Here is a 24206-nt window from a genome sequence, read left to right as displayed (position 1 = left end):
AACAATTAACTTATCAAGAGAAGGGTTATTTTGGTTCCTGCTTATGCAGGTTCCAGATTGTGATTGATGGGCCCCAGGATTTCAGGCTTGAGGAAGCAGAAAGGGGGAAGGAAATTGAGAAGACCAGTGAATCTTCACACAAGTTCCCGCCTTTAAAGGTATTACTGCCCTTCTAGACGCTGGGGACCAAGCTTCCAAAACATGGATTTTGGGGGACACTCAAGATCTAAATTACACCTGTCCATTCATCCATCCATCTATCCACCTTCTACTTATCCATTCATTTGTCTATTGTCAACCACCTATTATCCCATATAGTCTGTCATCCATCTCTAGCATCATTTATCGATAATCTATCATTTGTCATCTGTTGTCTATTGAAGCATGGAGTGACCATTTGCAAGTATGCAGATATCTAGTCCTTGCTTTTATTGGCAGTGGTGGGGGTTGTATATTCAGAAGTAGAACTGATTTATAAGGTTTTCTTTCTGTGAGGTGATGTGTGTATATGTGTGTACACATGTGGGTACAGGTGCAAGTGTTCATGTATGTACATATAGGTCAGAGGAGAATGTTGGGTGTCTTCCTCTGGCTTTCTATCTTAGTCCCTTGAGACAGGACCTCCGGTTGTACCTTGGGCTCACTGTCCCAGTGGTCTTTCTTTTCTCTGCCTTTCCCAACCCTAAGGTTATAGAGTCATCTGTCCAGACCTGGCTTAAGTCAGGGAGGGAGCCAAACTCAGTGCTTGTTGAGTGCACGTTCCCCATTGAGCTGTTTCTCTTGCCTTAGACTGTGAGGAACCCCTATGTTCTTTCCATTGTGCTGTAGCCCATTAAGAGTAAGACCCAGGAGCTGACTGATGCCATTGATCATAAGCCTCCCTAACTACCAGGATGGGCCTTGCCTTTCCTCTGTGTTCCTCCTTCATGGGTTGACTTGGGTAGGCCTGGCCAAGCATGCACAGTGAACTCATGTCTCAGGTTCTCTTGTCTCCTTTTGGAAAAACGTGGAGTTGATCCCTGAGATCTATGACAGATGTCTTCTGTGGAAACCCCAGGCTTCTCTGGAGCTTAAACTGGGACCAAGCTGGCCCTAGCCCTGAGTTAGAACAGCTGCTCAGCTCTCCTATGCCACCAGTTCAGTTGTGATTAGTAGGTTCATTTGCATCTAAAAGGAGTAGTTTTCTTATCAGCACCATTGAGTTGGGAACCTGTGTACTCCCATTTATGTAGAGTGGCCCATTTAAATGGGACCCATTAAGCAGTAAAAGTAAATGTGGGTGTTTTACAAATGCAAATACATCATGCAAATAATGTACTTTCTGCTGAATGGTGCCATGGTTTTCATATGTAAAATTAGGAACGTGGTGCGCTAAGATAATGATAACACCTTTGCAACTGTTCAAGTTGTACACTGAGCTGCTGCTGCTGAAACCCAGCCTTGGGTTTAGGCAGCATTTCGTCAGTATGCCCAAATAGGTTCCATATTATCAAAAATATACATGTACTTATCTAGTTATTTATATATTCCTAGGTAATCAAGAAATCACAGAAAAGAGGAGTTCAAAATCACCTAGCTCATTACTTCCCATCAGTGATGAGATTTATCATTTTCTTTCCAGTTTTCAATATGAGAGTAGGGGAAGAAGACCTGGTATGGGCATGCTCCTTTGTAAAAAGATTTAATTATAGCTCTATTAGAGATTTTTGTTTAATTCTTAAGCTTGAGCGATTGTGTCAGGGAGCTGCAAGCAGCATTCTGCCATCTCTTCTAGGAGAATTATGACAAGTGTCTATTGTGTGCAGTGACCTCAGCCCAGCTCTAAGTGGGGAGTCACTGTTGGACAATGCTTGCACGCCCAAAGGATGAATGAAAGGATTAAGGCCGCAGCGTAGAGAGACAGTACGGACTCTGCTTTATTCCCTGAGGATCTGGATAGACTGTAAGTGCCAGAAGAATTCAGAGCTCATGGGGTAGAAGTTGTGGGAAAATGCCTTCCTGGGGCCTGAAATTGAGGTTGATCCTTAAAAGGTAGCTCTACTGAGAACACAGGACAAGGGCAGGCAGAACAGAGAATGGACTCAGATGGGTTCTAAAGGCATATGGTCTGTGCCTTTTAAAGGCTTGCCCCAGGCAGCATCTTGAGAATAGCAGGAAAGTGTTAGAAGAGGATGGCAGGGTTTCTGAGCCAACAGCTGGGCACAACACTCTCTGTACCTGCCCTGCCCCTGAGCTTTGGTTTACACTGAAGTCTTCAAATGCAAAATTATACAGCAATTCACTGTGTAGAGGACACAAAAATGAGGTGCCTGTTGACAGTGACACCCATGTCCCCAGCAATGCCTCTGCCAACCCCAGGGTTAGTGTGAGTGTGTACACTTGGCTTTGCTGGGGATAATGTCTGGGAGGGAGGGAGAGAGGAAGGGAGAGAGGGAGGGAGCGAGACTGGGTGGGGAGACCTTCTGGCTGTTTAGGAGAACTTCTCTACTACACAAAGTCAGGGAGGCTACAAGGCAGAGGAGGTCAACAGTGTTGACCCCGGAACATTTTGCAAGTAAACTTGTTGTGTTCTCTATTGGTAGGAGGAATGAAGAGTTCAGATTTAAACTAACGCCCCCACCTGTCCCCAGCTAACATCTGAAAGTTACAAGCCAAGTTCTCAGTGTGTGGTTACTAAATAAAGATTCAAGAAGAGAAAAACACAAGTGTCCTGTGTCTGGGTGTCAAACGTCCCACTTGAAAAGCAATGACAGATATTCTGTGGGAGCCCCCAAAGCCATGTATTGATGTCCTGACGCTCTGGTACTTCAGATTATGACCTTGTTTGAAAACACAGTTCTCGAAGATGTGATTAGCTGCAACAAGGTCCTGTTACAACGTGAAGGACCACAGATCCAATAGGGTTGGACTCCTTACACTCGAGGTGTTTCAGACAGATATAGGGAATGAAGGGACATGAGAGCAGAAGTCAGGGCCACAGTTCCAGAATCCGAGGAGTACCCAGGGTTTCTAGCAAGCTACCAGAAGCTAACAGAAAAGACTAGAAAGTAAGGGCCTGAGGGTGTTCTGAGGCTAAAGGTGGGAAGGATTTTTAAAGAGATAATGCCCCAACAATGGAGATTTTATATAACAGAGGCGAAGTCCTGTTACTTGAGAGGGTGGGAGGTGAGGAATGGGGAAGAGGGCTGGCTGGTGGGCAGTTTCCATTTTCTTCCTCTTTGTGCTGCTCTCACAGACTCTCCTAAGCCCCGCAGTTCCTAAACAATAGAAAGTTAATTCTGGAGCCTGAGAAAGGCCCAAGGTCAGGTTGTTCATCTGGGTCTCTTGGAGCACAGATTCTCAGGGTGTCCCAAATAGCACACTTCAGTGTGGTAGCAGGACAATTTTATAGTTATAGGACAAAAGGAAACGTTAATGGGAATATCAGGTACTGATACTCCCAACAAGCCCTGGAAGTGAGTATTCAGTTAGTACTGTCTGAAAGGATTTATCCAATAAAAGGGGACTGGCTACTAAGGGACTAAAGAACCAAGATACTTTGGCTACAGACCTGTACATCTAGCTCTCCGCCATTACCAAAGCTCTAGTCCATCCATTTGCCTGGTAGGACTTTAATATGTGCATCACCGTTCCATCGTTTGTCGCTCCCTCCCAGAACTGATTGGCGGTGGTAAGCAGGCCATCCACGATTGAAATAAATAGAACGAGACAGTGTGTCTGTCCCGGCCACTGTTACTGGTCAGCTGCTTACAGGCATCTCGGGCCATAGCTTATGGAAGCATGGGTGGTCATGTGGGCTGGCTGTGGGGGTCTCCAGTGACCACACATGCTTAGGTTACAAAGCCACTCCACTTCTTTCTGGGGTCCCAGATGGTTTTTGTCTGGTCACTTCAGTGATTGCCTCCTGACAGCTGTCAATCCTGGCCAGTCCTGGGAGGTTCCCACCTGTCTGGTTTTAAGTTTCTTTGGAGGAGGGGGGTAGGGTAGGAAGGAAGAGGAGTAGACTTTGAAGTTTAGTTTAGTTTTGTTTTGTTTTGTTTTGTTTTAGCTGTTATGTTTTTTAAACAATAAGTTGTGTCTGGACTAAGGAACAGTTGCATTTGGAAACTTTAAAAACATTTCTTCAGGAAGAAAGGAGGATGAGAAGCCCTTAGCTGTCACAGGATGCAGAAAAGAGCCAAATTCAGACAGTCCAGAATGCTTGAGGAAGTGTTGGCACCAAGCCACAGCTGCGTTAAGTGTTGCCATGTGGCCTTGAGTTTCTTGGAATTCGGACTACATTGGGGACTTGTGCAGTTTGAGGACGCCTCTCTTAGACACCCTCATTGCTTCTGTGCTGAACACAATCCGTTAGTTGCCCCACATATTAGAAGCAGACAGTGAGGTTCAGGCCAGTTAGATCCAAAATGTTAAAGGCTACATTTTACCCCGTGCAGTGTTTGCACCACCTCAGATAGGACAGCTGCTTTTACTGACCTTTCCTCCCCACGTTCTACTTCCATAACTTTACTTTCTTAAAGTCTTTTATTGTTTGATAATTCATACATGCATATAATGTGATTTGATTAAAGTTCCTCCCCTATTCCTTCCCCTTCAGCCCCTCTCCTGTTCACCCTCTACCCCCAACTTTGTGTGTGTGTGTGTGTGTGTGTGTGTGTGTGTGTGTGTGTGTGTGTGTGTTTAAACCCACTGAGCCTGCTCACTTAATACTTAATGCTACCTGCATGTGCAGGGGTATAGGACTATCTACTGGAGCCTCTGCGCCACATCTCTGAAGAAAACCAATTTTTCCCCAGCAGCCATCAGCTAACTGCCAGTAGCCCTTCAGTTAGGGGTGTGACTTCGTGAGTCTTTCCCTAAGCCACACTGGGATTTTGGCTGGCTTTATCCTATGTGCACCACCACAGCACATACGTACAACAAACAGTTTTGAGCAGCTGTCTGCCACCTCTGACTCTTACTGTCTTCCCCCCACTCTTTTGCAATGACCCTTGGGGCTCCTTTTTTATTATGAGGTTAGGAAAGTATGGAAGGAGTCCTGAGACTTTACAGAGATTTGCTTACACACCAAGTGATGCTTCCCTGACAGTTGGGGTGATTTGTTACCCCAAACTTCTGTGTCTGTGTCTCTGCCTAGACAATCCTAATGGCTACGTTACAATTTCAGAGGATTAACATCCATCTCTCCAGTTGTTAGGTAGGCTCTGCTTCGCTGTTATCTTCCGGGTGTCTATCTACAGTTAGTTTAAAAGGACGAATTCCAACGTGTTTGTTAGTTTCCATTTTTTTCTCCTCAGGTGGTGGAGGTAGGTTTGTCCTAGCATAAAGCTTGCACTGGCCCCCTGTAGTGCAATGGAAGAATTCATTTTGTGTGTGTGTGTGTGTGTGTGTGTGTACACGCATACACTCTGGCTGTTTTATTCCAGTCAAAACAATCGATGGTGGATATATAAATCCTGAAGATTCCTTCCCATACCCCTTCCAGGGCTAAGGTGTAGCAGGAATCACTGCCAAGCTCTGTGAAAAGTAGTTAAACTCAGGCCCCCAAGAGGACAGAAGCAAGCCGAGGCGGCCTTCCGGTGTGCTCTGGTCAGAGAGAGTGTGAATTGCCCCTGTCTTCCTGCCCCAGCACTCCAGGCTTCAGGTCAAGCAAGCATCCAGGCCAGAGCCCCTCTGTCTCTCTCCACCCCACCTGGTATTCTTTCTGACTCTCACTGTGCATAATTTCTGGTAAACCACATGCAATATAAGATGTACCGTCACACCCATTTTTAAGTTTGCCACACTGTAGTGTGAAGATCACTGGACTCATTGTGTAACCAGTGTCCATAAATGTTCCCCTTGCAAAACCAAAATTGTGACCATGAAATACTCCCTGACTACACCCTCATCCCAGCCCCTAACTAAGCCTTCCTGCTTCCGTCTCTGAGAGACTGCTCTGGAAACCTCTTGGAAACACAGTGTGGTCCTCTTTGCTGGCTTTAACCATTTAACATTCCTTCACATTCCCGCCACCTTGAAGCAGCCCGTTCTTTGTGGTCCCTAGTTCATGCTTGTCATCTGGGACCTTAGAAAAAGGACACTTTTCTTAGTTTGCTTACTACTGGGCTCATAAGAAGTCCAGACTGGTGAATACAGGGTTGTGTATTTAGAACTGCCTGAGTTTTGGACTTTTAATATGTCCCGGTTTCACATATTACTGAAGCTCATGTGGATAGGGCAGACATCTGACAGACTGTGTCATGATTCCAAGAACTACCTCAGGCTCTACCACCTGTTGACTCCCAGCATCCTCTCGGGAGTGGAGAAAAGAGCATGAGACCCAGGAGTGACTGAATACTGTGGGTCTCTAGGGGACACATGGTGTGCTGATGAGGAGAAAAACCTCTCTTGGGTTTTGTTGGTTCAGCACAGACTTTCTGGCAGTCAAGACCCTCTTAACCTGTTGGCCTGTATCCTTTGTCGCTGAGTTGGTACCGCTGATAGTGCTGAAGGTCACTGTCAGCACATTATTGAAATGAGACATTTGCAGCGTGGGCCTTGTATTGTTTCTGCTAATAGGAGCCCGCTGTTTTTCACATATGGTTAGTCAGATTGCTTTTTCTAGCCAGGGACTTTGCCTAGGAGAGATTCCTAACAAAAGACCTTCCGTGGGGAAGGATGGTTAAGAGTTCTATGTGGGAAGGCAGACAGGGCAGCTGGGAGATGAGCCAGGAGAGGAGGCAGGCACTCTGGAATCCCAGGGTTGCTCTTGTGTTGATACTAGTTCAGAGTCCCATAACCCCCCAGGACTGCTTATCTTTGGAATGGGAAGGTGAGCCCTGTCTCCTGCCCGTGCCTGCCACATAGAACCAGGGGAAACTGTTGGGCTCAGTAGTTGACCATTTTGCTGTTCTGGTGATCAGCAGTGGGAACCACGGTGAGATGATGAGTCCTTCCTGGCCATTCACCGGCCTCATGTATTCACAGGGCGAGGTTCAGGAGCCTATCCTTACCACCAGTCTACCACTCCATCCCTCCACTTCTGAGGTGAAAAAGGAGACAGGAGGTACCACCCCTCCCAAACATCACACCAGCCTTTTCTCTGAATGGTTGCAGTTACTATGTATTTTTAAGTAATTGCATTTGGGTTTATTTTTAACTAACTCTGAGTTCTGAAGGCCAGTCAACCAGGGATGCTTCCAGCTGTAGAAGCAAAAGTCAGGTCTGTGCTTTGCCAACCTGCAGCTGGAGCCAGTGCCATTAGCCTTCTCAGAGGCATTTCTTGTCTCTCTAGATGGCATCAGAGGGACGTCTGGCAGTAAGTTCTCAGAGGTCACTGATAGGAGTTTTATTAGTTTTTTGGGTTCCCCCCCCTCTCTTTTTCTTCTTCCCCGGCGTTTGTAGCACCAAACACAGTTCTCAATAGGCGCTTGATAAATTCCTAACAGTCAGATGATGCCATTTTGAGGGCAAATCTAAAAGGAGCCTGCGGAATATGGCACCTGGAGCTCAAAAGCTTTGCAGTTAGTGATGAGGGAATGCCCGGCTCACTTAACTGCTAGAAACACTTGCACACCATCTGTGTGCACTCACACATGTACACACACTGTACACATACACACACACACACAAACACACATACACCTACACTTTGAGTACTGCAAGAGGCCATTGCAGGGTCAGGCCTTCCTCTGCCACCTGAGGACAGAGCAGAGGGACAGCAGAGCCCAGTGGTCACAGAATACTGATGAGTGACTGACGGTGTTAAAGGGGTGCTGTAGAAATCCTCCGGTAGATTTCTATCATGCGGGAATTTTCCTTATCTAAAACCGCTGGGTTTATCTGACCTTACCTCCCCACATTTGCTCCATCCTCGGTGTCTACTCGGTTTTCAGCCGAATCAAGGTCAGGATAAAAAGGAGATTTGGGTGGCAGTAAGCTGGATATTCAGGCTTCTGCAGTAATGCTCAATTATTGAATTCTCCAGAAGCAGTGAACTCCTCTATATAATGAAGTCCTCGGTCTTTAAATACCATTATGAACCAGCCAGTTCAGTGTTGGTAGCAGCCAGCTTGCTGTTTCCTGCTTTATTGGAAAGATAAGGTGGTAGGGCTCTGAGAACTTGCTGGGGTAGTTAAAGTCCAGCCTAAACATTTTAACACCCCTTGCTCTTACTGACTGAGCCTTTTAAAGAACCCCCAAATGCCATAGGGAAGGAACCACATGGGAGAGGAGTCAGCTTGCCACCATTGTCCTGCAGGCTGAGACCCCCACCCTCAGCAGGGTCTGTTACTTGTCCTGTATACCTCCTTGTCACTGAGAATCTGGACTTCAGGGGGGACATTATTTCCAATCATTTTTAATATAGTGGATCCAAAGCAAAAATGAAACAATCTATGAGCATTCAAGTTCCTAGGACACAAACTCCTCAAATCTGCCCGTCTGGCTCAGACCTCCACAGTAGAGCAGGTGCTACACTAAAAGTAAGCGATACCAGCTCCTGGGTTTCTAGTTCATAGAAGAGTTATATTTAACACGCTGTGTGTACAGTCTGTTGCTTGCAGTAGTGAGACATAGAGATGTAGAAACCTCAACTTAAAGCTCCTTTGTTGCTAGAGAATGCTAAGGATCATGGGAACTGAGGACAGGGGTGCTAATACAGTTGCTCCACACAGTGTTGAAACCTAAAAATAGACAGCCTGGAACACAGCAAGGTACCTGAAAGTGTACTGCGGAACCAGAGATGCGGGTTAGCAAGCGCATTTGGCCTTATCATGCTATTTAATAGCATTTTTATGCAGTAGCGTTTTTCTCTTTTCTAACTCCTCCTCAATCATGTACTGTGTCCCTATAGTTGTGACATTGTTTGGACCTCTGGCAATGAAATTCTGGCAGGCAGAAGGCCACTGGCATCCCCCTTCCTTGTTAACAGCATTGCTATCCTTCACAACCAGACCTCAGCTGACTACTGAAGAGTTCTTGTGTTCATTCAGGGCTGTGTGTCTGTCTGTCTGTCTGTCTGTCTGTCTGCCTGCCTGGATGGATGGACGGACTTGCACTTTATAGCCGCCCAATCTTAGCAAAAAATCCTTTCAAGTGGAAGGGGGGGGTTGTGCTCAATCAAGGACTCGCTTAAGATTCATGTCAGAAAGCCATCCGCAGGGTGTTTTGTGGGGTATGGAGTGTGACATTTTAAGCCACGAAGTTGAGAACAAGATGCAAAGCAACAGACACGGGAGGGCGTGAGCAGAGCAAGGTTCCATCTGTGTGAAGAGGAGATGGAAGAGAGAGGGCAAGAAAGGCCAGCGTTGGTATAGAGCAGAGTTCTGGTGTATAACCAGAAAATGCCAGCGACCTTGGTCAGTCACAAGACAGGAAAAAGACTCGTTTGTCACATGTTTCCATGTGCTTCTGAGCAGGTGAGCAAGCATTCTGTGCTCAGTGATACCACCTAATCAAATCAGCACAGCACACGCATTTGCCAATTGCCTGTAGATGGTCTCAGTGGCCAGGTGCGACCCCAGCCAAGATGATAACCAGAATACTTATACAGACGGTTTTGCCGCGGGGGCTAAAAAGCCTGTTTTTAACCTAATTGTGTTTAAAGCACACCCAGGGAAGTGTTTCAAAGCCACCACAAGTGAAGGTTGGAAAAAGGGCCACCAGGGAAAGGGCTGCTCGCGAGTCAGTGGAGCCCAGCTCACAAAGCCTCATGCACAACTGTGTTCTCTTACAGCACATCAGCTCCACCCATCTGGCCGGGCAGTACCTTCTTCAAGAGAAATGGAGCCCTTCTGCAAGGTAGGTGTCGAGGAACGCCTCCTCCTGTTCCCTCATCTCCTTCCTGCTTCCTTGGTGCATAGTCAGCCAGGAGCGCTCCCTTCCGGTTAGCAGTGACTGCTCTCTGGAGAGGTGTGGCTGTTGTGCCCTGGGTCTGACTGCCCACTTCTAACCTCTTCCTGCTCAAGTGTCTTGGCTGCTGTGAATGGAGTTTGCAACCAGGCCTCTGTCCCAAGACGGTTGCTTTGGTGGAGTCGGGACGGTGTGACAGTTTGCCCGTGGCAGTAGCTCACAGTGGCCGATAAAAGCGAACTCTCAGGTGTGTCTGACACTGGAGATGACTGAGCTGCTTTGGATGCTTTGACACTTGAGTCATCATGGAGATACTTCTGTTCCCTGCTGCCTCCTAACATTCCTGTGTACCCGGAAGGTTGGCTGCAGTTTGTACTGATGCTCCAGGAACTCATTTGTCCGTACGGTCATTGCTGGTGGGCCCTGTTAACTGTGTTCCAATCCACCCTCAGCTGCCTGTGCTAACTAAGGGATTCAAACTGTCTGTCACCCCTGGTTTTGCTCTTACATTGCACCATAATGACAACGGTGAAGATTGCATGCTTAAGACAGCGGCTATGTGTGCCCAAGTTTTTTAGGTACCTCTGGGTTCTGGCTATTGTGGATGTCTGCCCTATGGGTGAACTGGTCCTCAGATTTCAGGGGGTGGGGATGAGAGGGAAGCTCAGACCCTGAAAGTGTGTACTCAGGGGAGTCTAGTCCAGGAGCTTCAGGACTGAGCTTTTGCGGGTGAGGGATTTGATGCCTTTGGGCTGGCTGTCCAGCATGTCTTGTAAAAGAATACACCGAGTCGAGCCATGTGTATGAAGGAGTCAGACACTCCCGTGCTTAAGAAGAGACCTCTGTCATCGGGTGTCTGGAGGAGTTCCAGCAATGGCGGCAGATGTGGCTCTTGTTTCATGGGCCACATGGTTTTCTGCTTTTTAATAGTGTGTGAAAAGTGGAGCAGGAATGTTTCTGCGTTTTTCTTGTGCAGATGATGTTGGGTAAACCGTACCTTTGTAGCCATTGTGGGTGTGCTATGTGTTTTAAAAGAGAAGGAATTAGCACTAAGGTAGCAAGCAGTGGTTGGATCCACGCTTGGGGTTTCTCAAGCAGGTTTCAGAGTCACCGGCTTCTCTGCTTGGCCACACTAACGGCGTGGGTATTCTTTACCTTTGGATTAATTTTAGACTTGGGATTTTGTTTGCTTAGAGCTTTTTCTTACAGGATTCAGTCTGTTCCGTTCTACGTTTAGGTAAGATACGCTCTGGGTTCATATCTATGACACAACACTATGGAAAGAGTTGTTGGCACCTAAAGCTGGGTGAGCGTGGTGGGTTCTGTTTCTTAATCGTGATTTTAAAATTTCTGATTCCTCTAATACACTGGGAACTAACTAGTCCAGGTTTCAGATGTACATGTGATCTACATTCAGTTGAGTATAACTTGTATGTCTGTCTGTATCTACAGTGTACATTTGAAAACTATGAAAATCTTAGTAAGTGTGGGGGTGTGGACAGGGATGTGCTAGCGTTTATTTCTGTGATGTTTCCATCATTCTGCCCTGCCTGTCTAGAGTCTCTGAGAGCCCCCTCCTGCCTGTTTAGAGTTTCTGAGACCCCCCCATCCTGCCTGTCTAGAGTCTCTGAGAGCCCCCCTCCTGCCTGTTTAGAGTTTCTGAGATCCCCCCCCATCCTGCCTGTCTAGAGTCTCTGAGTCCCCTCCCCCATCCTGCCTGTCTAGAGTCTCCGATACCCCTCCCCCATCCTGCCTGTCTAGAGTCTTTGAGACCCCTCCACCCTGAAAAGATCATTATCAGGCTTTAAGGGCTTCCCAAATAAACTTACATTTTTCTTTGGGGCTTACAGGGCTGCCTGCCCGGTTAGCTTTCTGCCTACAATATAGGGATGCGAAGAGGAGGGGTGTCCGAAGCTCATGTCAGAATCTCATCAGTTCCGAGCCCACTTTCTCATTGTTGTCCTCCCTCTGACAAGCCGAAGGCAAACCTTCAGACTAGGAAGGAATCCAGGCTCAGTGATGCTGCGCTGCCAGCATGGTGGGTGAGGGTAGAGGATGCAGGAATGGGAAGATAGGCAACTGGGCTGTGTTGGAAAGAGGAGGCTTTGGGGAACTGACACTTGAGCAAGGACTCAAAACAGGAGAAGGTGAATGTGGGTGAGTGGGTGGGAGGTGTGTGTGTGTGTGTGTGTGTGTGTGTGTGTGTGTGTGTGTGTGTGTGTGATTCATAGACGTGGCATTGCCAGAGAGGAAAACTATAAGAGCACACATCATCCCAGTGGGCAAAACAATGGGGACGTGGTGTTGGACACGTGGACGTGACTGGGACATAACAAGTGTTCCTTGATCAAAATAAACCATGGAAGGAAAAAGAGTATGTATAGGTATACACTACACATGTGCTTAACAACACAGTCACTTTAACGTGTCAGTGGTTGGTCCTTGTTACGCGGCTGTTGGCACCTGCACCCTGTCATTACTGCCCAGCATCATAAGGCCCTATACCCCAGGCCTAGGAAGGATCAGTACAGAAAAGATAGACAGCTTCTTTTCCTCTTTGGAGATAGTCTTATGTCGCTCAGGCTGCCTCAAACTTGCTATGCGATAAAGGACCTTCAACTTCTGGTCCTTCTAGGACTGCAGGTGTGGCCCTTCAAAGACAGTTCCTTCTGAAGGCATATGGCTTTCACAACATCATGGAGTTGAAAAGAACAAACTACGAGTCAGGGGTGTCCTGTAATGTGATGTTCTAATCACACAGAAGTGGTGTTTAGACCACTTAGTGCTGTGACCAGTGGTGGAATACTTACAACAGGGGGTCTTGTGTTGTCCAGCCCTTGTTGGGCTTGTGAGCTGAACGGCATGTTATTTTTCTAGCCTAAGTAAAACTAATGGGAAGTATTAGCTGGAAGTGCTCACGGTCTTGCTTGGACCTCAAGGGTGACACCATCTTTTGGTTCAAAATCATGGGCAGGCTGGGCTGCTGAATCAGCTCCGGTTAAGGATACAGGGGGAAGATGTGGTTTGGATTACGTCAGGCAAAGCTACTTCACGTAATTGGTCATCCTGTCAATTCCCAACGTTTATTCTGAACACCATTATGGCTGTGAGAATCGAGCTCAGTATTCTAGCAGTTCCAACGGGCTAGAGAGCCCTTCAGTTTTTGTACAATAGAAACCAAGCGGAGCCTCACAAAGTAAACAAGCCTGATATCTAATAAGGGACCCGGGGCATGGAAACACAAGTGGGGCTTATTCGGAGGCTTGCAGGAGTGGCCAGCTGACAGGTGTCTCCCACAGACCCCGTGTCTTTGAGTTTCAGTGCCCGTCTGTGTGTTTCAGTGTGTGTGTGTGTGTGTGTGTGTGTGTGTGTGTGTGTATTATTTTCTTAATGAAAGAGTGAAGTTCTTTAAGGATTTCCATTACAAAGCTAGATTTAGCTCACCGTGGCCTGAATTATTTTCATGAGTTTGTGTCTCATAATTAAAGATGCTTCTCACCCTGGTCTACCCCTTTATCTGGACTCTGATGGTTTCACCCCAAAAGGACATAAGACAGCCCACCCTACCCCATCACCCTTAGCTTCCTGACTTCTGCTACAACTTGGTGCAAGCTGGGCCTGACCTTCCCTGCCACTCTTTCTGTCCCTCATAGGCCTGATGGCCCCTGAACTTGCCAGCAGTTGTCCAGTGAGAAGCACCTCCTGCACCCTCCACACTGAGCGGCATCTCCATGTGTGTCAGGCTGGAGCTGACCAAGGGAGGCCCAGGGCCAGTCTCTCGGCTACTCCACACAGCTTGTGGTCAGACCTAGGGGAAGGCCTGAAGCCAGCTGCTAACAGCACTGACAAGAACTCTTCCTCAAACCTCTCCAGTCAACAGCCTGACACCCTGCCTCCTGTTTCCCCCACCTTCCTTCTCCTTCACTCTAGCTGCCATGGGGTCACTATTACTACTACTATGACTATGATTATTATTATTATTATTATTATCAAAGAATAATTACCAAACTATTTCAATTATTATGATCTATTATCAAAATAGATCTTATCCACATCCATGTTCCTAGCATGCAGTGAATGAATCAAAGCATTCTATCACACCCAACAGGTTTTTCTTTCTTGGCTGCTGACAGCCCACAGGATAAACTAATGAAATGGAAAGAAATCCTTAGAGACATTTTCAGTGCACAGAGCAGGATTAAGCCACCATAAGCCAACAGCAAACAGAGGCATGGGGGGTGGGACCAGTTCTTTTGCTGGCAGATTCATGTTGTTTCTGTGTGTGCACAGGTGCATGCACCATCGAGAAACCATGCATGATGGTGAGTGCTCTGGGGAATGGGATTTCCCAAGTTCCGGGTTGGCTTCATGCAGGGACTGTCCCCACCTGCCCTTGCAGCCCTCTGCTGCCATGGCCTGGTCATGTGTTTCACCAATAGATAGATGAGAGAATTCTCACTTGGCTTTATTTCATGCCACAGAAGACTGAAATACTCAGAAAACTCAGGTTTTGAGTCAAATCCCCAAGCCCTGGTCCTCAGTAAACTCCATGACTTTAGTCACCATGCATGGGAGACCCAAGCTATATTTTTTTCTTCAGTGTAAATTGAGAAATGTCTCTCTGGGACAATTTTCTTCATGAATTCCAGCTCTGATCCTTCCTAGCAACTTTCCGTAAAATCAAAATGAATGAGGAAAAAAGTGTTGCCTTTGTTGGTCTTTGGTGGACCCAAGAAGAAGGGCAGAATGTGCCAACTGCCTGGACAATCAGATGTCATGATGAAAACATGACAGTTTTCGAAGCTCTCTCGGTTTGTCGTGAAGCAATGTATTACAGATTCAAACAATCTAGAAAGAAATCTTGGCTTCCTGAGCAAATGGCTTAACCCTGGCAACAGTCTGACTTCCAGTGCTATGGCAAAATAGCGGAAGTAGGATAAGTTATAAAGAAAAGAGGTTGTTTGATCTGAAAGTGTAAGGCATAGCAAGTGAGCTCTTGTGAGTCTTCCTCTGACAAGGGCTTCATGACCCTGGCATTACCGTGATAGGAACACATAGGAGAAGAGGCCACATGATGGGACAGGAAGCCTGAAAAGGGCGTGTTTAAATTTTTTATTAGTAGGTGTGTGGTTTACCTGCACACATGTGTGTATGTGTGGCACATGTGTTCAGTGCCCACAGAGGTCAGGAGAGGGCATGCCCTGGAACTGGAGTTACAGGTGGCTGTGAGCACCCAAGTGGGTGTCAGGAACCAAACCTAGGTGACCTAAAAGAGCAACCAGTGCCTTACTACTGTGCCTCCACTACTACCCCTGAGGGGCTTTTTGTGTTCTTTTTCGGGGGGGGGGCAACTCTCTTAACTGTGAATTTACTCCTCAAGACTAGCATTAATCCCTTCCTAGGAAATTGTCTTAATGGTATGACCACCTGCTCATCTCCTCTGTCTCCAAAGGGTTTGCTCTTCCACACACGGAGAAACACCACAAAATCTTCTCAGGAGCATTTTCATTCTGAGCGTCAGCCCTGCCAGCATCCCTGCTGATACTAAAATCTCTGCTGATACTAAAATCTCTGCTGATACTGGCAGGATTCAGGGACCACTCTTTGGTCCAGGGCTCTTGGTTCTCAAATTCAAGGGCCCAGGTCTCAGATTTTGTTGGGTTTTCTGAGACCCTCCCCCAGCCCTCTCTTTCACACGTGGCCGCTCGCCCAGGGCTTTCTGGCATCTTTCATCCTTTCCACAAGCTGACTCTTTTGTCCACTGTACAAAGGAGGACATTCACCTCTTACATAAATCTGCTTATTGCCCCAGGCGTACCCATTAAAATAAACCTCAGCACTTACAGAAAGGGGGCAGCCCCCTCTACGTTTGCCCCCAGAAGCTCACTGCCTTCTGTTCTCCTTGGCCAGGATAGACTCTGAGTCTTCCTCCGCAATGTGTGTCTTTGTCCTGCAGCGAGTAAGGATTTTTATGGAGCTGCAGTAATTGTCAGGTTGCTGTTCTGTTTACAGAGGTGAAGTTAAAGGGGTGCTTTGGGCTCCTCTAATCTTTCTTTGTGTGCTTTGGAACATGCTTTTATGCTCATTAAAAAATAACAAGGAAGTACGGTTTTCAAAGAGGCCGTTAGTTGGTTTTGATCTGTGCTGGTCCGGTTATTTATTTATTTATTTTGGAATGAAGGGTCTTGTGTAGTGCAGGTCAGCTCAGACTTGCTGTGTCCGATTACCTTTCAAGTACTGGGATCACAGGCGTGTTTTAGCATGTTCAGTTGGGTTGGTGTTGTGGATTGAAGGCTCTGTGCGTGCTAAGCAAGAGTGGAGCTGCACCTCCACACCTGTGATTGCAACTGTCCGGACCTCACACGTGTCAGTGGCCTGCCATGCAGTCGAGGGCACCTTCGGTTACATGTTCTGTATCTTCCTGCCTGACCCTAACTTTAGCTAATGTCCAGACCCTGGTCTCTAATCGTCTTCATGGGAGTCTCATATTGCTCTCTGAGAAAGCAGCCTGAGAGCAGACTGCTGAGTAAGAAGTTATGGCCAGCAAGACAGGAAATTGAAAACATTTACCAGAGACTTCCTCAAGAGTCAAAGCATCTGTTTCCCCCACTTCCTCTGTGTGTGTGTGTGTGTGTGTGTATACGTGTACTCGCATGCATCTGTCTGTCTGTCTGTCTGTGCACATGCACCCTACTTGCTGGAAGGTATGCCCATGCAGTGGCCAAGTGTTGAGGGCAAAGGACATCACCCAGTCTTATTCTGTACTGTCTGCCTTTTTGAGACAGGGTCTTTTCACATAGGTACTCCAGGCTAGCTGGCCTAGGATCTGCCAGGCATTCTCCTGCCTCTGCTTTTCTGCTCCAGTAGGAGCCTACAAATACAACCTTTCGCACTATGTAGCTGGCTTTCATTGGGCTCTTTGAATTCAGGTCCTCACACCTGGATTCTTAAAGAGAATTACTGTACCTGCAGAGCCAATCCCCCCCCCCCCCCCCACAGACACTTTATGATTGTTAAAGATTGGATGGAGAAAAGAAAACCCTAGAATTACCCACTGAAAGGTTAATACAGAGACTAACCCTCTTCTGAGCAAGGATCTTACTTGATGACAAGACTGAAGTGTAGATATGAAACAGTTTTGGACTCTGTTGTCAAGCATAGCATGTGCCTGTCACAGAGCCTGGACTTTAAGTACCTGGAAAGGAAAAGCCATTCCCCTTGAAGCTCTGTGCCACTGCTGAGTAGAATTACCAAAAGATTTAAGGATAACGAAGCTTTCCGGACGCGTTCTGAGCAAGCTGTTCACATGATGGTTTCAGAAGTGGACTTAAAATTACCCCCAATAAGCTTCTGAAGTCAAGTTTATTATTTTTCTGCTCACTGTGGGTTTCCTTCAGTGCCAACGGGAAGGCCTTAGTGTTTCATATCTGTGCCATCATCATGCACACAACTGGGATGTGTGCCTACATTCTGCTCCAGGTGTAGGTGCTCCAGTTGCAGGTGCTCCAGGTGTAGTGCTCCAGATGCAGGTGCTCCAGGTGCAGGTGCTCCAGTTTTAGGTGTTCATGATCCTGACCTCACTCCAGAGGATGCATTGAGATTGGGAGAGCAGAAATACTACCTTGGGGTGATTTCCCCCCTCAAGCAGGTCATCTGATTGGTACAAGCCTCTGTTTTCTGCCCAGCAAGAGTACCAACTTCATGAACTTGGTGAGAATTAAGAGGCAGTGTATGTGCAGAGCATTTATTATATTCACGGTAACATCTGTGCATACCCCCAAAGCAAACAACAAGTAGCAGCAGCAATGGCAAACATTCTCCCTCACTTGGACTGGAGAGATGCCTTTAGGGGTCTTTAAGGCCATTTTCAGTCTCTGGCGTACTGAGAAAGACTCAGGCTCTCCTCCCGAGAGCATCCCATGCAGTTCTTGACATGTTTGAATGACTGTGGTCCCACAGAAATGTCACAGAAAGAAGGTTCCACTGGGCTGGGCCGAGTTGCCTGTGATTTGTAGGTCTTATTCTCTGACTTGGTGTCTTGGTTTATGCAGAATAAAACCACATCCAACTTTCAGAAAGGTCAGTTTCAGACAACAGGGAGGTCGAATGATGGGAAGTGATACCACTTATGGGGTGGTGAGGAGCTTAGGCCATCTTTGAAGAGGGGCCCCGGCCCCTCCCCAGCAGTTCTAAAGGATACATCAACTAGTACTTCTTAGCCTGTAGATTATTTGTTTCTATTTTGGGAGACATTGGGACTCCGTATGCAGCTAAGGCTGGACTGAAACTCCTGTTCCTCCTCCCTTAGCCTCTCAAGTACTTATTTCCCGATGTGTGCCATTGTGCCGAGCTCAGACTCAAGTTTTCTGGTGTGTGCTCAGGTAATCTGATTCTAATTGGACACCAATTATAGGCATGAATTAGAAGCGTAAGTCTCTGCTGTGGTGACATTTGCAACAAGATTGTGACAAAGTCTTAATAAAGACCAACATGTGAGGCGTGTACAAAGAACGGTTCTGTGTCGAATCCGTCCTGTTCTCAAACCCTGCAGTTAGCCTCTTCCTTCACAGCAGTAAGGGAGGGAATTGATCCTGGGGATGTCAGCGGCCTCACAGGCGTGCCGTCTACCTGTAATAGGATCAGGGCTCATTTCTCATCTTGTAGGTCCACAGTGGGTATCTAAGTCCTGCATTGGTTTCTGATGGGCACTCTCTGGCCTTGACAACAGGCTGAGGGTAGCCACGTGGCCCGGGCCAGGGTTGCACTGTGCTTTTTATTTGTCTTGGGTTTGAAAGCTCTAAAGAATATGCTGACACAGTCCCCTACACCCCAGTTTAGAACCTACCAGTGTGAAAGAAAAGGTCTAGACACAATGAACCTGGGATAAGGAGCTAGTCTACTCGCTCCTGCTTATATGAGGTAAGCATCTGTCTTACCTAAGCCAGTGGAAAGTGAGCTTCTCTTGTGTTTAGCCAAAGGTCCTGACCAATCAGGCTCCTCTACAGAAACAGTATCAGCTAAACTAATACTTACTTGTCTCCGATGACATCACATGGTTAGTTACAGTTCTCGTGTAGGGGCCTCCACTTGTCACTTAGAATACATGGGACACTTTCCAGGATGGCAGCTTAAGCCAGCAATACAGGGACCATTGTCTTTAATGAGCTCTAATGTCCATGCACCCAATTATACACACCCATGGAGCACTGGTTTGCACGCTCGTTTGCTTCAGGAGAAGGGGGCGGTGTCTACCTGCTCTCACAGGTGGAGAAAAACAAGCTCAAATGAAGTTTTTGGCTCAAGCAAGTTGTGTATGTGTATAACTGGATACACAGCTGCAGGTGTATGCCGGTACATCCATGCGCAACTGTGTTTTATGTGTATATGTTCTGAATGGTTGCCAGGTTCGAGTCTATGACGTAGAGACTATTTTCAGCAGTCCCTGTTCTCTTCCAGGTCCATTGACTCCCGTGTCTGACAAATGCAGTTTGTAGTTAGATGGCCTGTGTAGAGGAGAATTTTATCCACCCTCTCTGTGGCTCCCAAACCCCAGCAGACAGGTCTATGAGATGGAACACATTTTTCATTTAGCATCTTTTCTTCCCCTTATGGCCCTTTGAATTCATCGAGAACAGTTTTAAGTCTTATTAGAGGAGTCTTAATTTAAAAATGAAGTTGGGAACTAGCAAGTGAAATTGGAAAGGCTTTGGTTCTGAACGGAGTTTTCATTACTCAGTTACTCCTTAAATTATACTGATTTCAGGTGTGTGTGTGTGTGTGTGTGTGTGTGTGTGTGTGTGTGTGTTTTCCTAAATAGATTGGGAAGTCCCAAGGTTTTCTAGACTAATGGTTATCTCCTCTCTCATCCACCTGAGCCCAGGGGCGCCTCACCTCTACCTGCTGTATGGTCTGTCTGAGAGCTTCCACCCCACCTCCTTTCGGTACAGCTGTCCTTTTCCTCGTCAGTCCCAGCTGTGAGCATGGCAGCATAGGTGGCCCTGGCAGCCTCTGTAGCCACACGACGCTGCTCACTGTGATCCAGTTGTGCTCTGCACGAATTGGCTGGCATCCTCTATTAATGTCCACTCCTGGGACCAAACCCTCGATGCTCCCTTCACCAGATACGCCTTGGGACATGCCACTGTCCTCTCCTCAGCTTCCTTCCTATGAGGGGTGACATCGGCTATCTAAAAGGCTGGTGATGTTTCCCATCCTAGTCCTTGCCTTCCCATAGCTTTCCAAGACACATGCACCCCTTACTTACTAATTCCCATATGTGTGCTGCTGTGGTCCTAGCTCTTAGTAGGGGCTCCTTTACTTTGTGAGGTTGGCTAAATGAAACATAAAATGTAGTTTGCTTGGGAACCTCAAGTGGAAACCAATTGTAATTGAAATGTGCACTCTTGCACCTCAGACCCTGCTCCTTGGGAGGGTAGATTTAGACAATGTAGAGACAGGAGCCTCTGCCAAGTCTTGCTTTGGTCTTTCATTTCTTCTTGAGAACCCACAGAGGCCTCTTGTCCATTCACATTCCTCTCCTGCTGGACAGCAATCTATTTGAGGCCATAAGGTTTCTTATCTCTGGCCCTAGTACCTCCCAGGGAACTCTGCTTAGAAAAGAAATCAACAAATATTTGTGCAAGCTGTGTGTGGACGGCACTGCAGGGGCTGGCTTGTGTGCCCCGCCCCCATTTGTGATGAAGGCAGCCTCCAGTAGGACTGAACTTAGACATAGAGCCTTTACAAAGGTGGTTAAGATTCGGGGTGAGCAAAGGTGGAGACTCCCTCTGGTGGGACTAGTGTCTTTGTAAAAAGAGAAAGAGATGACAGGAACATCCCCGTACGGCAGATGGTTCTGTAGTCTCATAAATAATAGCAATTATCAGAAGGAGGCAAAGCTAGAGGAGTCTGCACACTGGCCTTAGACCTTCTGCTGACTAGCTGTGTTTACTTGCATATGTAACCTGACCTCTGGGTGCCCATGGCTCTGTTTCTTAAAATAATCCGTGTTGCTGTAATGGGCAGTTTCTTTTTCCTTTCTCAGAAACTGACCCAGACTTGCAAGCATTCATCGATGAACCTCTAGGTAATGTCTCGATCAAACCAGCCCCTCCTGTCTTAACCACTGAGCCATCTCTCCAGCCCAAGATTTATTTACTTTATATATATGAGTGCTGTAGCTGTCTTCAGACACACCAGAAGAGGGCATCAGATCCCATTACAGATGGTTTTGAGCCACCGTGTGGTTGCTGGGAATTGAACTCAAGACCTTTGGAAGAGCAGTCAGTGCTCTAACCACTGAGCCATCTCTCCAGCTCTCTAGTTCATTTGTTGACTCTGGGGACACAAGGTTCGGTGCTGGCAGGTAGACAGGGAGTGGCGTGTAGTGAGTGTGGACTGTCCCGACAGGTTCGAGTGCTCGCACACTTAATCTTCAGCTGATGGTGCTGTGTGAAGAGCCATTAGGAGGGGAAACCTTGGAGGAAGTGGGGTGCTAGAAGCAAGGTTTTCTAGCTCAGCCCCATTTCCTGTCCTCTTTCCACTTCCTGCACAGTCAGAATGTGAGGAGGCCCAGATGTGGGCTCCTGCTTGTGCTGTGTCTTCTTCCTTCCAGGATGGGCTGGGCCCCTCAGACTGTGAGCCAAGGCGAACCCTTCTTGCCAGGCCTTCAGTTGTGGCAGAAAAAAAAAAAGCGGCTGTTACCAGAGCTCTCCCAAGCCGTTTTCACAGAGAGGAGTCTCCATGAAACAGAACAGGGCTCAGTGAAGACCACTAGAAAGACACCACTGACCATGGTTTCCCAGGCTACATACACCTCTTAGGATGCAAAGACTCACAACTGATTGTGCTTTTAACACTTGCTCCATGCATCCAGGACGCTAAAAGCATAGCTTTTTTAGGGGTGAGGGGCTTTTGAGATTGAACCCTAGAGCCTTGTGCATGCTTAGTTCTTATTTTACTACCGACACCCCCTCCACACACACACAATCCTATTTTTATTTGCTTGTATTTGTGTGTATAATCCTATGTGGATGTACACATCTGTGCACATGCTTAAAGAAGCTAAGAGTATTAATTCTTCAGACACCATCTACTTTGTTTTGAGACAGGGGCTGTCACTGGCCTAGAAGTCACCAAGTAGGCTAGGAGGGCTGACATTATAAGCACAGTACGTCTACCAGGCTCTCTTGGCATAGGTTCTGGAGGTGGAACTCTGACCTATGTGCTTGCAAGTCCAGCTGCAAGACTGATCCATCTCCCCAGACCCTGCAGTACACTTTCAAAGTGCACTCCTGAATGTAGAGGCTGTGGCGTGCAATTTGAACTCAAGCCATTATTTGGAAAACCCAGTAATTTAATATGCAGGTTCTATCGAAGACTCTAAGGACCTTTGACAAGATATATGTACCCTCCGATCAGTGTCACCTTTTAGCGTTAACCAAGTGGAAGCTGTTGTCATTATCTGTTGTGGATTAATATGTCCCCCACAAATGCTTGGTTTCCAGTTAGTGACCCTGTATGGAGAGGCTGCCCTTGTTAGAAGAGGTATGTCATTGGAGGCGGGAATTGAGAGTTTAAAAATACATACTTTCTTGAGTTCACTCTCTGTTAGTGCTTGTAGTTTAGGATGTGAGCCCTCAACTTCTGCCCCTGCCACCATGCCCGCCTACTTCCTACTGTAGTAGTAATAGACTCTAATTGGAACTATAAGCCCAAATAAACCCCAACTTCTGTATGTTGCCCTGATCATGGTATTTTGATACAGCAATAGAAAAGTAATTAATCCATCATCATTGATGGGGGAACTATTGTACCATTCACAAGAGGGGGAAGGAAGAAAAGTCTTTGATTGGGAGGTTTTGTTTGGTGTCCATACCTGTATGGCATCCTGTTGAGTCAAGAGCTTTCTTTTTGGGTTGATGAGCCCTGGTCTCCTCGATGAAAATGGCCTTTGCTTGCTAAAATTGGGCAGAGCTTACCTAGCCAGTTCCTGCTGGTGGAAGCTCGGATCCCTTGTCTTGTGAGCTCCTCAGTTCTCATCTCATTGCTTTGGCTTGCTGTTGACTGTAGCCAGGGATGGTGTGGAAAGAAAACCAGGGTCCGGTTGTCTTTGGAGTGCAAGGTAATGTCTGGAGAGATGGAAGACGGGTTCTCTGGGAGCCAGCAGCCTTCTGTTTATTCCTGGGTTCCAGGTGAATGCCTGGGGCAGTTTCACTGAGCTGGATCCTTTGTGGACCTTGCTGTGTGCGTGTTACATCAGTGGGGAGGGTTCAGACATCCACTTCATTACCCTCACTTGATTTCAGATTTCTATCACACACCTGGAATGAACCTCAGCATTCTTCCATGATTAAAAAAATAGGATTGACATAGATTTTGTTGAATCAATGTTAATTTAGAGCAGGGAGAAACACAAAGAGTCACAAGAATGTCTTTGACAATTCAAGCATGTTTTATGTAGGCCCTCTGAACCTGTGTGTATTGATACCTTCACTGTGATATTTAGACTCTATCTTGAACAGGCCTGCTGACAAAGATTATAAAAATGTCAATCTCTCCCCAGAGAAGGTTTTTTTTTTTAAATCATAACCTCAGAGTTCATTCACAAATATCGGTTAAGATGAACTTATATGATTATAAATTAACTTTGGCAGGAAAAAAAGAAGAAATAAAAAGCTTACAGCAAAAAACTTAGAAAATGTCTTTGCCAAAGCACATTGGGTCAGTCATACAAACTTGAAAATGCTTAGTGTTGGGTGCCCCGGGCCAGTTCTGAAATCGTCTTATTTCAGAGGTGCACATCCCTTGTTCTTCCAGAAGAATGAATAACATTGCTGTCCGTTACAGTCGGGCATTCCTCTGCTCTGGTGCCCTCCCTGTGTATTCAGGGTTCAGGCGTGATCAGGACCCTTTTCCTGGACCAAGCTCATTTCTGATGCACGTAGGATGCTGGTTCTGAAGGAAGCGGTGGTGTGCCACTCGTTACCCTGGCCTCAGGATTGTGTGAGCTGTGCTTGTTCAGGCGCTAACTGGTCAGTCTCTGAAGAAGGAGGGTCCTCAAGTCCTTGGCCAGCACAACCTCAGTGGGCAAGCAAGAAAACTGGACCAGGCCTCAGGCTTTCTTCCCAGGATTTCTTCCCAGGCCAATGTAGCTTCCTTTTCTACCTTCCTTTCTCCAGAGCCATCTCCTCCTGTAGGATATTCTGAATTAGCAACAAGAGGGGGCCCTGGCTCTGTGTTACAGAGAACAGTACGTTAGAGGGATTGTCCTGATGTATGTGTAGGTCAGTGACAGATCACACATGCAGTGATGGTCCATAGCATGTCCATGTTACAGCATGGCACAGTATTCCCATGTTTGTGACATCAAC

General features: G+C 46.9%; 1 protein-coding gene across 2 annotated transcripts in view; it reads left to right on the top strand.

The window, feature by feature from the left end:
* The window catches only part of FOXN3 (forkhead box N3), a 355335-nt gene that overhangs the window by 253648 nt on the left and 77481 nt on the right, over window positions 1–24206 (top strand). For both annotated transcript variants that reach the window (XM_080917520.1, XM_080917519.1), the window contains exon 5: window positions 9719–9783. In XM_080917520.1, coding sequence (XP_080773646.1) covers window positions 9719–9783 — 65 coding nt within the window. The remainder of the gene's footprint in view (window positions 1–9718; window positions 9784–24206) is intronic.

This window comes from Micromys minutus (assembly GCF_963924665.1).
Source record: "Micromys minutus genome assembly, chromosome: 1".
Taxonomy (NCBI): Eukaryota; Metazoa; Chordata; class Mammalia; order Rodentia; family Muridae; genus Micromys; species Micromys minutus.
The sequence above is the reverse complement of the archived record's forward strand: the minus strand, read 5'-3'. Positions and strand labels throughout refer to the sequence as shown.